The sequence below is a fragment of the Chanodichthys erythropterus genome, chromosome 20, assembly GCF_024489055.1.
Source record: "Chanodichthys erythropterus isolate Z2021 chromosome 20, ASM2448905v1, whole genome shotgun sequence".
Lineage (NCBI taxonomy): Eukaryota > Metazoa > Chordata > Actinopteri > Cypriniformes > Xenocyprididae > Chanodichthys > Chanodichthys erythropterus.
The window spans coordinates 34549847-34564458 of NC_090240.1; the positions used below are offsets into that span (position 1 = coordinate 34549847).

The window sequence follows — 14612 nt, forward strand, 5'->3', positions numbered from 1 at the left end:
CATCTTGTATGACATGGGGGTGAGTATCAGGAAACTTTAATCTGAAAGTGAACTAATCCTTTAAGGCTGCATATATTTCATAATAAATACAGAAAAAACAATAATATTGTGAAATATTATTACAATTTAAAATTATGGTTTTCTTTTTTAATATACTTTAAAATATAATTTATTTCCGTGATGCAAAGCTGAATTTTCAGCGTCATTCCTCCAGTCTTCAGTGTCACGTGATCCTTCAGAAATCATTAGATATCAGAAATCATATAGGCTAGATATAATCAAACATTTAATAATAATCATGCTATTTAGTTTTGAAGTATTTAACTATAAGCTTCAAACATAAATCTGTATACATAATAATAATACTAATTCTGATTTTATTCTTTTTGTTTTCATTTTCATATCATTTTAATATGCAAATGAGCCTGAGAAACACTAAACGAAAGGTTTCTTACTTTTAGAGTTTTAGTAATCATGTTGTTTGGGCCTCAGAGCGCCCCTATAGGCGTCACATCGACGACATGACGCGTCGAAGCGTCGCGTCGGTCTCCAGTGTGGTTTCGGTTTCTCCGCCTGCCGCACTGACGCGGCCCACAATCCAGCGCGCGAATAGAGTTAACATGGCGCGTGCGCTGACCGTCTCGAGCAGGGCCGAAAACAACAACAACAACAACATCAGCGCCGGGATACATGGCGTTTAACGCGACGCCAAACCGTCACCGCTCCTTATGATCGTTCTCAGCATGTACTGCTGATCTACCGCACATTTGTGAATCTAGGTAAGGCAGAAAAGTAAACACATAAGTGAGGAAGAGGTGCGTGAGGCGTTAGTAGCGCAGCGCGCGAGCTAAGTCTAAATACATTGACAAAAGTTTGGGGAATTACTATAAAATTAGACCGTTGGTCAATGATACACAACTCTTAAGTGTACATTACTGACATATAAATGTGTTCTAGGTGTAAGTATGCAGGTAATGGTGCAGTGCTAGTGTTTGATCACTGCAAGGTTATGTGGAGTGTTTTTACTATGGTAATAGGAAATCAGAGTCCAGAAATGACATTTAGGATACAATATCACGGCAGGTACATGTAAATAGTCTCCTAATTAATGTTGGGACTCTAATGTAGGACTGTAGTTTTGTGTTAGTTCAGGCCTACAGGTCATTAAACTTGTGAAGGATTGAATATTTGCACCTGATGCCAACACATTCTTTGCATTATTTTTTTAAATGTGATGTCTAATGCCTTAAAGGTGCAATATGTAATATTTTTGCAAATATAAAATATCCCAAAACCACCAGGCCAGTGTTATATATTTTGTTCACTTGAGTACTTACAATATCCCAAATGTTTGCAACTATTTGTAAATCGTAAATTGACGTGTGAGGAGTCGCCTGTCAATTGACCCTTCGCAAAGACCCACCCCCCTTAGTTACTGTTGCTTTGTCCGACAAACGATGGCGCTGTCACGCCACACGCAGTGAAAAATACATCGCAGAGCAAAGAGGACACTGACAACACGTCGACAGACAAGACAGAACAGGTCAATGATATTAAACAAAGTCCCAGCTTTCAAACTGTGTAGTTTTAATTTCTTCAAAAAAAACCAAAAAAAAAACACACAATAAAAACCGTTTTGTGGCTCTTTAATGTGTCGTAACAGATCGCTGTAACTCCTCAGCTCGTAAACCGATCATCTCTTCTTACTAGTTAATTTGTAGCATCAAATAAGCATGAATGAACATGAGAAGGAATATTTTTTTAAACGCGGAAAGATGTCAGTACACACCATTTTTCAAGTTCAAGTCCACGAGGTTAATCTGATAACTCCTGACTGCTTTGTCGGACAAAATGGCAGATATGGCATTATATCTGGTTAGATCGCTTGTCAATCAAACTCCTGGCGAAGGGTCCATTGCATTTACAGAAAATTGGATTGATAGTGTAAAATAATAACCATTTTGATTTCCAAGATAATAACTGGACTCACTGAATTAAGCATGCTTGATATGGGATACTCCTGTCTGAAATGCGTATTGTGCAATAGTTCCTGTTATTTTCTTTCTTTTTTTTTTTTTTTTAAATAGTAGGCTGTACACAGTATACACTACATTTCTGTAACTCAAACAGTAGAGCTTGGGTTCGATTCCCAGTGAATGCATGAACTGATAAATGCTTGAATGCAATTTAGATTTAAGCATGCATACATGTAATACTGTTTAATTAGCAGATTATTGTTCTGTTGTGACATGCTCTAAGTATACAGCTCTTTCTGATATATATATTATGTTGTGCTCAGTTTGAATATGAAGCATGCATATGATTACATTTCTTGTCTGTATCCTCATATTCATATCATATCTGTAATGCATACATTCATGTTGTATTAAATGTGTATGTTTAGCGGGACAGGAGATTTACAGCTCTTGTGCGAGAATGTTTTGTATTTTTTATTCTTTGCATTTGTAGGTCTTGAGTCGGGATGTTGAGACCATTAATGTTCTTGTGAAATTTACATGTTTTGCAGAGTTCTTACGCAATATGGAAAAAGTTTGGAATATGATTTGAGTAATACCAGGTCTGGAAGGGTACAGAAAAATGTTTGTCTTTCCAGACTATTCAGTTTTCTAAAATATAAAAATATGCAAAACTGTTTGTCTTTACTATAAGCGAGTCTCATTGGAATGAATGCGTGTGACACTCAAACCAGCAACAGATAAAGGAGGAAACGATCATGCAACATCCATCCATGACTTCAGTATCATGTGTCAGAGTTTAAAGGGATAGTTCACCCAAAAAGGAAAATTATCCAATGATTTACTCACCCTCAAGCTATCCTAGGTGTATACGACTCTCTTTTTTTAGATGAACACAATCAGAGATATATTTAAAATTATCCTGGCTCTTCCAAGCTTTATAATGGTAGTGAATGAGGGGCGAGATTTTGAAGCACCGGAAAGCTCATCCATCCATCATAAAAGTAATCCACATGGCTCCAGGGGGTTAATAAAGGGATGGGTTTTAAATATGAATAATTTTCTTACAAAAGCCCATCGCTTCACTTCAGAAGGCCTTTATTAACCCTCTGGAGTCTGATTATTTTTATGATGGATGGATGCATTTTTTTTGGGCTTCAAAATCACGTCCACCATTAACTACCATTAAAAAGCTTGGATCAGCAAGGATATTTTAAAATATATCTCTTTTTTCTTGTGTTCGTCTGAAAGAAGATAGTCATATACACCTAGGATGGCTTGAGGGTGAGTCAATCATTGGATAATTTTCATTTTTGGGTGAACTGATACTTTTAAAATTTCTTCTCATCATTCAAGCGCATGTTATCACTTCAGGAAAATCAGTGGAAAAAACAGAAATGAAAAATATTTGGAGATTACTGTATAATATATCAAATATAATGCTGTATGAACCATTTGAAGTGGAGAATGTGTAGGAACCAAAGAAATTATAAACTAAATATAGAGTACAGGCTATTCCAAACATGTATGAATTTTTTTCTGCTGAACACAAAATTAGATATTTTGAAGATTGTTGGTGACCAAACAGTTGACGGACCCCATTGACTTCCATAGTATTTTTTTTTTTTCCTTCTATGGAAGTCAATGGCAACCGTCAACTGTTTGATAACCAACATTTCTCAAAATATCTTATTTTGTGTTCACAAGAAAATACATACAGGTTTATAACAACTTGAGGGTGAGCTAATGATGGCATTTTTCATTTTTTGAGTGAACTGTCCCTTTAAGGGTTGAGTTTTTAGTATGCATGAAATACATGGCCTACTATAAACGTAACGTGTGTGTAATATGTTCAAAAATGTGTTAGACTTGACTTAGTCATAAGTAAACCAGAAATAACATTGGTAACACTTTGGTATGGGGAACACATATTCAATATTAACTTTTGCCTCCAATAAACTCTTTAATTTACTGCTTATTAATAGTTAGTAAGGTAGTTGTTTTGGCATTTACGTTTAGGTATTGAGTAGAATTAAGGGATTTAGTATAAAGCATTAATATGTGCTTTCTAAGTACTAATAAACAGCCAATATGCAAGAAAATAAGCAACCAGTTAAAAGTGAGATTTGTTCCCTATACCAAAGTGTTACCATAATATCAGATGCAATTATTTGATATACTTCATCACACTGCCAAATTTTAATGTTTTTGCACAAAATGAAAGATTTTAATTTAAAGATGATTACATGCAACATTAGGTCATGTGACAATGCACATACATATGCATGGAATATTATAAATTACAAATAATAAGCTAGTATGCTATTACAAATATATCCCATAATTGAATGTGCTCAACTTGAGATGTGATAAATGGAACTTAAGATAGAACTGTGATTTGTAATATCCTTTTTTTTTCTTAATTTTTTGCTCTATGATTAAATAATTTTTCTGAATTAAAGGGGGTATTTCCAAAATCATGACTTGTTTCCACTCATTAAATTTAACTTACAAAATGTAGCACAAAAAACATTTCAAACAACTTTATTGTGGAATAATGTATAATAGGTTGACTTACTAGTTTTTAAAAAAGTGGGTATTCATTAGTATTTATTATGTACTAAGCTAGTATTCCCATCCCAATCAAAAAAGTCTTCCAGATTTCTCAAACTTTCTATGCACAGACATTTCTGAATTCCCACAATCTGATTCTGTCATGATTCCATTCCAGAAACCGTCAACCCAGAGCCCTTTGGGCTTTTCTTCAGTCTCGTCCGGAGAGAAGTGGAGTGGCATGGAGGACCCCAAAAGCCCCGTGAAGGTGGTCAAACCTTCTCGCTCGAGTGTGGGCAAGGCGCCATCCTCCAAACCCCAAAGGGAAAGCATGAAAGTCACCAGCCGATGCAAGGACGGCGTCCCCAGGGTGAAAGAGGAGATCCAGGGCGGCCATAGCGGTGGCAGGACGTGCACCGGCAGCCCTCAGGAGCAGGGTAAGGGCAAAACCCGCAGGCTGACGGGCAGAACTAATTCTGGCGAGAGGGGGAGAGGGAAGCCCCAGCCCAGTGAGGTCCGCCAGCAGGCGCAGGAGAAGAAAACTCCGGTCCGAAATAGTGGACCCGCCAAGGATGCGGGAGCAACACTACTGACCAGCACAGTAGAGGAGAGCTCAACACACAACAACACCATCGCAGCTACAGAGAAGATACCTGGTGAGAAAAAAAACACCAGTAATCAAGAGTTTATTTAGGGTTTTTTTATTTGCTGGAGTGACCCGACACTACCGTTCATACGTTTGGGGTCGGTAAAAATACAGTAATATTGTGAAATAGTATTACAATATAAAATAAATGTTTTCTATTTGAATATATCTTAAAATGTAATTATTTCCTGTGAATTTTCAGCATCATTACACCAGTCACTTTTGTCACCTTAATTCACCCTTGCTAAACAGTATTAAGTATTAATTAATATATAACAAAAAATAAAACGTACAGACCTCAAACTTTTGAAATCTATAGTATATATTATAAATGTTTAAATTTAATAATGGCAAATTAGACACACGAAATTAAAAGAACAATTATTTCCAAAAAATATTTATTCACTAAAGATATGAAAACAGAAAGTGTTTATTCTGTTTACGTGTTCCCTGTACGACTATAGGTGTATTTACTAGGACTGCCCTCGACTAAAGATGTTTCTACTATTTTCTACTATTAATCATTCATTCAAGCAATTAGTTGACTAATCGCACATGTATATTAATAAGCCATATAAATCATAATAATGAGCCTTTAATTGCCAATATATAATACATAGCCTAATCAGCGCTCAAGCGCACATAAAGTTTGCACCAGCAAAAGTAATAATTATGAATGTGTCGTGAAAAAGCAGCAAGGAAACTGTCTAAACATTTTACTGCAGTAGTGGACGTGCCTATATGCACATTTCATACAGATTATACATAATCTTGAGAATATTTATTCTCACTTTATCACTTGACATTTCAAGCTTTCTATCAGTATATTTCTCATGTCTGTGAGTCAAGTATACACTGAGTTTCAGTTTATTTTTGTGACGCGCACAAGTTCACAGAGACCAAGACGGCAGAAAGCGCATCCTGTTTGTTTTCTTTATTTTTCAAAGGCACAACATTATCTTGTTATTATGAGTTTACAAAAATAAAAGTAGACATTTTCAGTTTCGAATGGTGTATTACTCTTACCTGTTTGACAAAAATGGAGTATTTTAAGTTGTTTCCGCTGTTATCAGCATGCAGTAAGCGCGCACACATAGCACTCAATAGCACACATTTATCTATATTAACATTAGAGCGAGAAGCCATGTGAAGTTGCTACTACTGTTTGAAATGATGAGCCTTATTTGAGATCGATGGGTGATAGGTGAACGTTTGGATTTCCTGCCCGACATACTGTAATTCCCACAATTTTTTGGTCGACTTAGCCTCTTCTATTCGACTAACGGTTAGTCAAATATTATTACTATTATTTACTGTGGGTTGTTTTTGCTGTCTGTTCCTTTAAATCTCAGGTGTGGAGATCTCAGGCAGACAGAGGGTTGAAGTCGCAGCAGAGGTTGTGGAGGTGGGAAACCTGACATCTGACCAACAGCTGGGACTCAAACAGGCAGAGGAGAGGCTGCAGAGAGACTACATCCACCGGCTGCTCAAGGTGAGGCACATTCATGCGCACAAAAGATACGGCTGTGAAATAATAATATAGTATTTACTGTGAACTGAGACGCTGCAAACACCAAATCATGAGCTGCTTAAATGATCTCATTGCATTTTATTTTGGTTAATCATGCAGCCCTACATGAAACTAGTGTGATAGAATCACTTCATGCATCTAACTGATGTTCACACGACTGATTTTACTTTTGAATGACGGTCAATAGCAGGTCGTTAATAGAAACTGAAACAACCTGAGCACATCAAAGAGTTGTTAAGTGCCTGTTGATTTCTCTTGTTTGCATGTCTGTGGAGCACTCAGATGTGTGAATTGATGTTGCATGATGTGATTTGTTTCTCTGTCGTTGTGTATTCCCACAGCCGTCTCCGGAGTACCCGAATTTCCAGTATCTATGCAAACTGTGTTCAGTCCACGTGGAGAACATCCAGGGTGCTCACAAGCACATTAAAGAGAAACGTCACAAGAAGAACATCATGGTGAGCTTTTTTCCTGTGGTCTATATAATAATTAGAGAGGGTTTTGCTGTGCTAGTTTCTGTCGGACTGGTAGTAAGCATGCAAAAGAACGGTGCATGTCACTGAAAACCCACTGAAACCCTGTCAGAGAAGATGTGTCTCTGAATTCATCACTTTCAAAACACCAGCACCGAAGATATTATGGCTAAATAATGGATATTTTATATCAACTTTGACTGATTTTTTGTTTATCCTTTTGTTTATGTGTATTTTGCAGGAAAAGCAGGAGGAAAATGAGTTGCGAGCGCTTCCTCTTCCCTCCCTGGCCCAGTTGAGGGCGCTAGACTCCGCCGTGCTGGAGGCAGCAGAGGTGCACGGCATTTCAGAGGAAGACTTTGCGGTGAGGCAAGCCGTGGTGCTCCGGATGGAGGGTATTATACATAAACAACTCACAGGTACACGGCTTTCCCAGCTGATATATTCAATTTATTCTGTTAAAGGCACAATATGTAATTTTCGCCACTAGAGGTCGCTCATTCAAAACAAAGGTGTAGCGTGATCACGCCTTGATTTTGCAGAATCATGAGAACTGTTGTCTTTACGTCTAAGAATCTGAGGGGAATCCGGCAGAAATCATATTCATGGATGAGCTGATGTATTAAAGGTTTATTAACATTACTGTAATATGAAGCAGGGTGTGGCTGAAAGCCGTTGGAGCGGAACAAAGCCGCTGGAGCGACTGCTAATGAGAGACGAGCGCGACACATGCCTCGAGAGCAGTGGAGCTTTTATTATGTCACAGTCGCCACTTCCGCTTCTTCCGGTCATTCGCATGTGGGGTAATGCAGCGCTGTTTATCATATTAGATACATTTGTGTGTTGAAAGTTGTTATAGTGCTACTCTGTGCGTTTGCTTAGCGGCTGCTATACGACACTTCTTGCACACTGCAGTAAGCTAGATCAATATAAGGCATGGTAAAACATGGTACTCGCGGTAAATCAAGAAAATGAGAGTTAACATTAAAGGTGCCCTACAATTAAAAATTGAATTTACCTCGGCATAATTGAATAACAAGAGTTCAGTACAAGGAAATGACATACAGTGAGTCTCAAACTCAATTGTTTCCTCCTTCTTATATAATCTCATTTGTTTAAAAGACCTCCGAAGAACAGGTGAATCTCAACATAACACAGACTGTTACGCAACAGTCGGGATCATTAATATGTACGCCCCCAATATTTGCATATGCCAGCCCATGTTCAATGCATTAGACAAGGAAAGGCAGTATTAACGTCTGGATCTGTGCACAGCTGAATCATCAGACAAGGTAAGCAAGCAAGAACAACAGCAAAAAATGGCAGATGGAGCAATAATAACTGACATGATCCATGATATCATGATATTTTTAGTGATATTTGTAAATTGTCTTTCTAAATGTTTCGTTAGCATGTTGCTAATATACTGTTAAATGTGGATAAAGTTACCATCGTTTATTACTGTATTCACAGAGACAAGACTGTCGTTATTTTCATTTCTAAACACTTGCAGTCTGCATAATTCATAAACACAACTTTATTCTTTATAAATCTCTCCAACAGTGTGTAATGTTAGCTTTAGCCCATTAGCCCCAGGCTACTATCAAACTCATTCAGAATCAAATGTAAACATCCAAATAAATACCATACTTACACAACACTTTGTAAAGATCCATTTTGAGGGTTATATTAGCTGTGTGAACTTTGTTTATGCACTGTTTAAGGCAAGCGCAAGCTCCGGGGGCGGGGAGCACAAGATTTAAAGGGGCCGCCGCCTGAATCGGCGTGTATTTAATGATGCCCCAAAATAGGCAATTAAAAAAATGAATAAAAAAAATCTATGTGTAATTTTGAGCTGAAACTTCACAGACACATTCAGGGGACACCTTAGACTTATATTACATCTTTTAAAAAGACGTTGAGCTATATAACATGATTAGATTTCGCTCAATGAATGTATTCAAACAGTCGCTCACCTGTCAAATAAAACACAATATATTAAAGCGTCTTTGGTGTTTCCATGGTTTCTACAAAATAAAACTGGAAACCGAGGATAACGCAGGTATGATGTCATTGATGGGCGACGCACAGACATCGCCATTTCTCTGGATTTAAACATTCTTGGAAACATCTGGGATATTGTAAGTACACAATTCAACAAAATAAATAACATTGTTCTACTGGTTTTTGGATATTTTAATCCACAAATTTTACATATTGTGCCTTTTAATTATTATCCATTAGTGGACTTATGTTAGTTCATGTTAACACGTTGTTACCTTTAAGTTTCCACAAAAATATGAACATTTGATATTAAACATTGATAATAATCAGAAATGTTTCTTGAGCATCAAATTATCACATTAGAATGATTTCTGAAGGATCATGTGACACTGAAGACTGGAGTAATGATGCTGAAAATTCAGCTTTGATCACAGGAATAAATTACATTTTACAATACATTCACATAGAAAACAGTTATTTTGAATATTTCACAATATAACTGTTTTTACTGTATTTTTGACCAATTAAATGCGTTCTTGGTGATCAAAAGAAACTTCTTTCAAAAACATTTCGAAATCTTACCAACCCCAAACTTTTGAATGGTAGCGTACTTCATAAAAATGAGCAAGAGAGTGTTTTTCTCAATATGGTGAATGTATGAATGACTTCTCCCATCCCTTTTTCTTCATAGCGTGCTCTCTCCGCCTTTACGGCTCCTGCTTCACCCGCTTCGCCTTTAAAACGAGTGACATCAACATCGACGTCTCTTACCCCTCAACTGTGAGTTTGAACATACAAGCTGCTTTTGTGGATATGTGACGATTCATTTTACTGTGTTCATAAGCGTGTTACTGTGCTGTTATTAAAACATGTCTGTTGTGCAGATGACTCAACCTGATGTGCTGATCCAGGTGCTGGAGATCTTAAAGAATAGTGGTGGGTTTCCCATTCATTTTCATATTTTGCTTATATTTCACATTATTTGTGTTTGCAAAACTCATTTCAGTAATTTAAGCTTTTAGATCGGAAGGTTTTAAAGATTTTATAAGACGCAAATTCAGTCAAGTGTGTCCTGACGTTTGACAGATCCTGTACTCATAAAGGAGCTTCGCTTGACTGTTGAACGGCTGAAAGTTCATGAATGCACAAGACTTGAGTTTCGAGAGCCAAGATTAACTCTAGTTTCACTTTTGTTTCCAGTGGAGTTTGCCGAGGTGGAGTCTGATTTTCATGCCAAAGTCCCTGTTGTTTTCTGCAGAGATGTGGCGAGGTCAGTTTTATGTGGGCTATAAAACCGAGATGCTATAAATAGTTACTGCACACAAAGAATTAACAGATTGAATACAATAATAATAGTCTGTCATATGAGCTGTTTGTTGTCTCTGCAGTGGGTTAATGTGCAAAGTGAGCGCAGGAAATGATGTCGCGTGCCTCACCACCAATCACCTTGCGGCTCTGGCCAGACTGGAGCCAAGGCTTGTGCCTCTGGTGCTGGCCTTCCGTTACTGGGCCAATGTATGACTCCCCGTCACACTTTTCCATGATTACTGTGGCCGTTTCTCGCCAAGGTCTAACAAGATTGTGTGTTTATTTTTGTAGCTGTGCCACATCGACTGTCAGGCGGAGGGAGGAATCCCATCCTACTCGCTGTCTCTGATGGTCATATTCTTCCTGCAACAGAGAGCGAAGCCCGTCCTGCCCGTTTATCTAGGACATTGGGTAAGAGCTGATGTTTTAGTAAACCTGGATGGAAATAAATAAGAACTATGTTCTTGTTGTGTGTGAGTTGAACATACATTTGACTAGTTCTTTATCAATATAAAATATATATATAAATATATATTCTGGCTGTATTGTTCTGGTCAGATCAAGGGCTTTGATGTGAAGCGTGTGGATGAGTTTCACCTGACGGGGATGGAGTCGGGCACATTCGTGGGTTGGGAGCACAGACCCGCACCTGCTGGTGAGGGCCGCATGGACGGCAAAGCCAAACCTGAACCCAAAACCCACACGGAGAAGAAAGAGAAGAAGGTTGAATACATTAAGGGCAAGGTGAGCGTTTCACCAATATGCATGATTTTATTAAAGAAACCCTAAGGAAAGTATTTTACAATCGCTAGGACATATTTCTCAACTCTTCACACAGTTCTCCTGACCAACTTTCAGCTTGTCACAGCAGTTATTTTCACATTCAAAATGCACTAAAACTACCAAACAACTTTATACATCTCTCAAATACACTCATTATACTCACCATAACACTAACAAAGGTAGTCACTTTGACAATGACCTAAAAAACACTAACAAATGGTAGCATTATTCAATGTTTTCTTTTGTACAATTTCTTTACAAAACAAAAATTACACTCGTTACAGTTTAGAATTCACTGCAGTTATGTGATACATTGTCTAAGTTTATATTACAGTACAAAATTATTCCTAAGTAGTGCCTTTTTGTATAGATGGTAAAAGGTAGGTGTTGTGTAGGTGTTCAGCTACACCTAATTGTTTTCATAGCATTTCATTTTTTTAGATTCAAAGTGTATTGGTATTACTGTAGAAATGTTGCAAATTGCTGTCTTACTCACTTTTGTATTATGTTAGGTTTTGAACTTAAGTTTAACAGTTTTGAGAGAAGCATGTAAACGTGCAAATTGGCAGTTTTGGCGGTGGTTGTGTGAGTGAGAAAGCAATTTGTTGTGTTTGAAAGAAGTTATTATTGAATGCATTTTGTGCCAAACTAAGCAATAGCTGCAAATTTAACTTGGGCATAAAATTAGAATATTGCATAATTATTTTGAGAATAAAGCAGCGTTTGCATTGCAAGACTACTGTTGTTGTTTTGAAAAAGTCACCTATGTATTGAGACATCGATTGTAGCGTTTGTAAATTAAAACCGGTTGTTTATGTTTGCAGTCCCGTCTGATGCTGGAGGAAACGGTGAGCGCGTCTCTGGGGCAGCTGTGGCTGGAGCTCCTGCGCTTTTACACACTGGAGTTTGCGCTGGAGGAGCACATCATCAGCATCCGTCTGAAAGAGCTGCTGCCGCGAGAGCTCAAGCACTGGCCTCGCCGCAGACTCGCCATTGAGGGTGAGCAGAGAGCTCTAGTGTGGCTCAGATTTATATACAGCATATGAAAAAGTATTATAGCCACAGATATGCCTGTTGCAGATGAGTGATATATTTAAGTGCACTTTATGTTTGTCACATTACGATGCATATGAAAATGAGCAATAGCTGCAGCATGAAAGCGCTTTTAAATGATCAGATGTTGGATGTTCCAGATCCCTTTGCGTTGAAGAGGAACGTGGCTCGCAGTCTGAACAGTCAGATGGTGTTTGAGTACATCCAGGAGCGTTTCCGCATGGCCTACAAGTACTTCGCCTGTCCTCAGAGCAGGAACGGAGCGAACATCAGCCGCGGCTTACTGAGGAAGAAATCCCGGCGCCACGGCAGAGCGCTCTCGCATGGCCGCGACGACAGCCTGGAACGAAAGAACCGGGAGGAGCAGAGGAGCGGCGAGGAGGACGGAGACAGCAGTGATGATGAGGAAGAGAGGGATATAGAGGAAGAGGAGAGGCTGAGAGCAGGGTTCACCGAGCTCCTGGTGAGTGATGGTGGGATGAATGCTGGATGTGAAACCACAGCTGTGTCTCCTTCTGTCCTGAACGGCCTGCTGATGGACAGTGATGATGATGAGGAGGAGGAGGATGATAAAGATCAAGAGATGGAGGAACAGGACAGTATTGCTCCAGAAGACATGCACTACATCTTTGACCGGATGATCTTCACGGGAGGAAAGGTAATTGCATGGGATAAAGTAATATTTGTGCGGTGCTTAACCTCTGGAAAACTGGAAGTAACAGGGAATTTTGGAAATTGAAATGTCTGAAAGTCTGTAAGTGAATATAGTATAGTTATAGTTTAGCTCTAAAATCAGTTTGAAATTGATTTGAAACCAGCTTCAGAGTCACTGAATCGAATTATTATTATGAGTTTGTTGTTGGCTCTCAAAATGGTCTGAATTTTAAGAAATCCTATTTTCACATGAGAAAGTTTGGGTTTTTTAAAATGTTTTTGAAAGAAGTCTCTTATGCTCGCAAAGGCTGCATTTATTTAACCCTCTGGTGTTCTTCACGTGTCGGTCAAAAATGACCAATTTTGTTTTATTTCAATGAAATCAATGTACTATATTTTAGTTTAATTTTTTTAATTTAATATTTTGTTTTTTTTTAGGGGATTTTATGACATTAAATTGTATTTACACTGTAGTTATAATCCATTTATTCCCTTTTTGAGCAATTTCCAACTTGGACTGTCATACATTTTGAATGCTTTATAGCTCAGACTTAATTTTGATCTCTTTTCAGACATGACACTTGGCAAATTATTGCTGAAGTGAAAAAAGTTAACTTAAACTTAGTTACAGAATTTTTACATTTATTGTTAATATGAAATAGCCTGACTTCGTCATACTCATATTCTAGGCAGAATGTGAGTCTGATACTGCTCCATTGCACTTGAATTATGTCTTAACCGAACCAGTAAAAAAACAAAACTCTGCACTCAATTGGATAGACCTACAACCAATCAGAGCAACGCAGTAAGTGACGTATGTTGAACTTGTACTTAAACTTTTGCCGAATCCCATTGGAAGGACGGCAAACACATCTTTCCAATCGACAAATGCCTTGATTGCGGTTCTTTGTTCATCTTTTAAAATTAATGCGCTGTCGATTTCTTTTATTACAGACGTGATAGCGGAATCTAAACATCTTACTTCTCCAGCTGCAGTCATCGCTGGTGAAAACCAATTCAACCCAAGCGCTCTTTGATGACGTGGGTGGTTACGTAACCGCAGATAGCCTGTCCATCATCGATTAAAGCCTGCCCTGGCAATTTGATTGGCTCGGCCTTCTGGGAGCCGAGCATAATTACTCTACAATGGATCGAGTCCAGACCGAACTTCCCGTTCAAAAAATGTTGTGGGCGGGGTTCGGGCTGGCACCCAGGCTAAATATGAAATATATTTTCATATTTGCAAGAAAATCAAAGCCATAAATCTAAACTTGTTGTGTTCCAACTTCGAGCTTGATATCTCAAAAAATGAGCTTTCAGTAAGATTTTGTTTGGCCGCAGTACCAATCATTTCCACTAGATGAAATTCGTTTCCAATTTTTTTCCAATGTGGACATTTTTGATCCACGAGGAGCACAGGTGTGTGTTTTTCAGGACTTTTTTTTATATATATGGACTAAGTACATGATTTTTTTTTCTTTTTCACATAGCAAGTGCTACATTTTTTACCAAGTTTCGTACCTTTCCAATTAAGTAAAAAATTCTAAAAAAAATTTTTTGGTTAAAATGACCGAAGAGCACCAGAGGATGCAGTAAATAAAATCAGCATCGCTCACGTTGATTGCATGTAT

The 14612-nt window shown here is 38.0% G+C and overlaps 1 protein-coding gene across 1 annotated transcript in view; it reads left to right on the top strand.

The window, feature by feature from the left end:
* Positions 1-597: 597 nt before the first annotated feature.
* Positions 598-14612, top strand: part of tut4 (terminal uridylyl transferase 4) — a 28354-nt gene continuing 14339 nt past the window's right edge. The window contains exons 1-13 of the mRNA XM_067370830.1: positions 598-779; positions 4708-5185; positions 6528-6667; positions 7048-7164; positions 7421-7598; positions 9875-9963; positions 10068-10119; positions 10384-10453; positions 10572-10698; positions 10783-10902; positions 11050-11235; positions 12099-12273; positions 12468-12985. Of these exons, the coding sequence (XP_067226931.1) occupies positions 4771-5185; positions 6528-6667; positions 7048-7164; positions 7421-7598; positions 9875-9963; positions 10068-10119; positions 10384-10453; positions 10572-10698; positions 10783-10902; positions 11050-11235; positions 12099-12273; positions 12468-12985 (2187 nt within the window). The 5' untranslated portion in view covers positions 598-779; positions 4708-4770. The remainder of the gene's footprint in view (positions 780-4707; positions 5186-6527; positions 6668-7047; positions 7165-7420; positions 7599-9874; positions 9964-10067; positions 10120-10383; positions 10454-10571; positions 10699-10782; positions 10903-11049; positions 11236-12098; positions 12274-12467; positions 12986-14612) is intronic.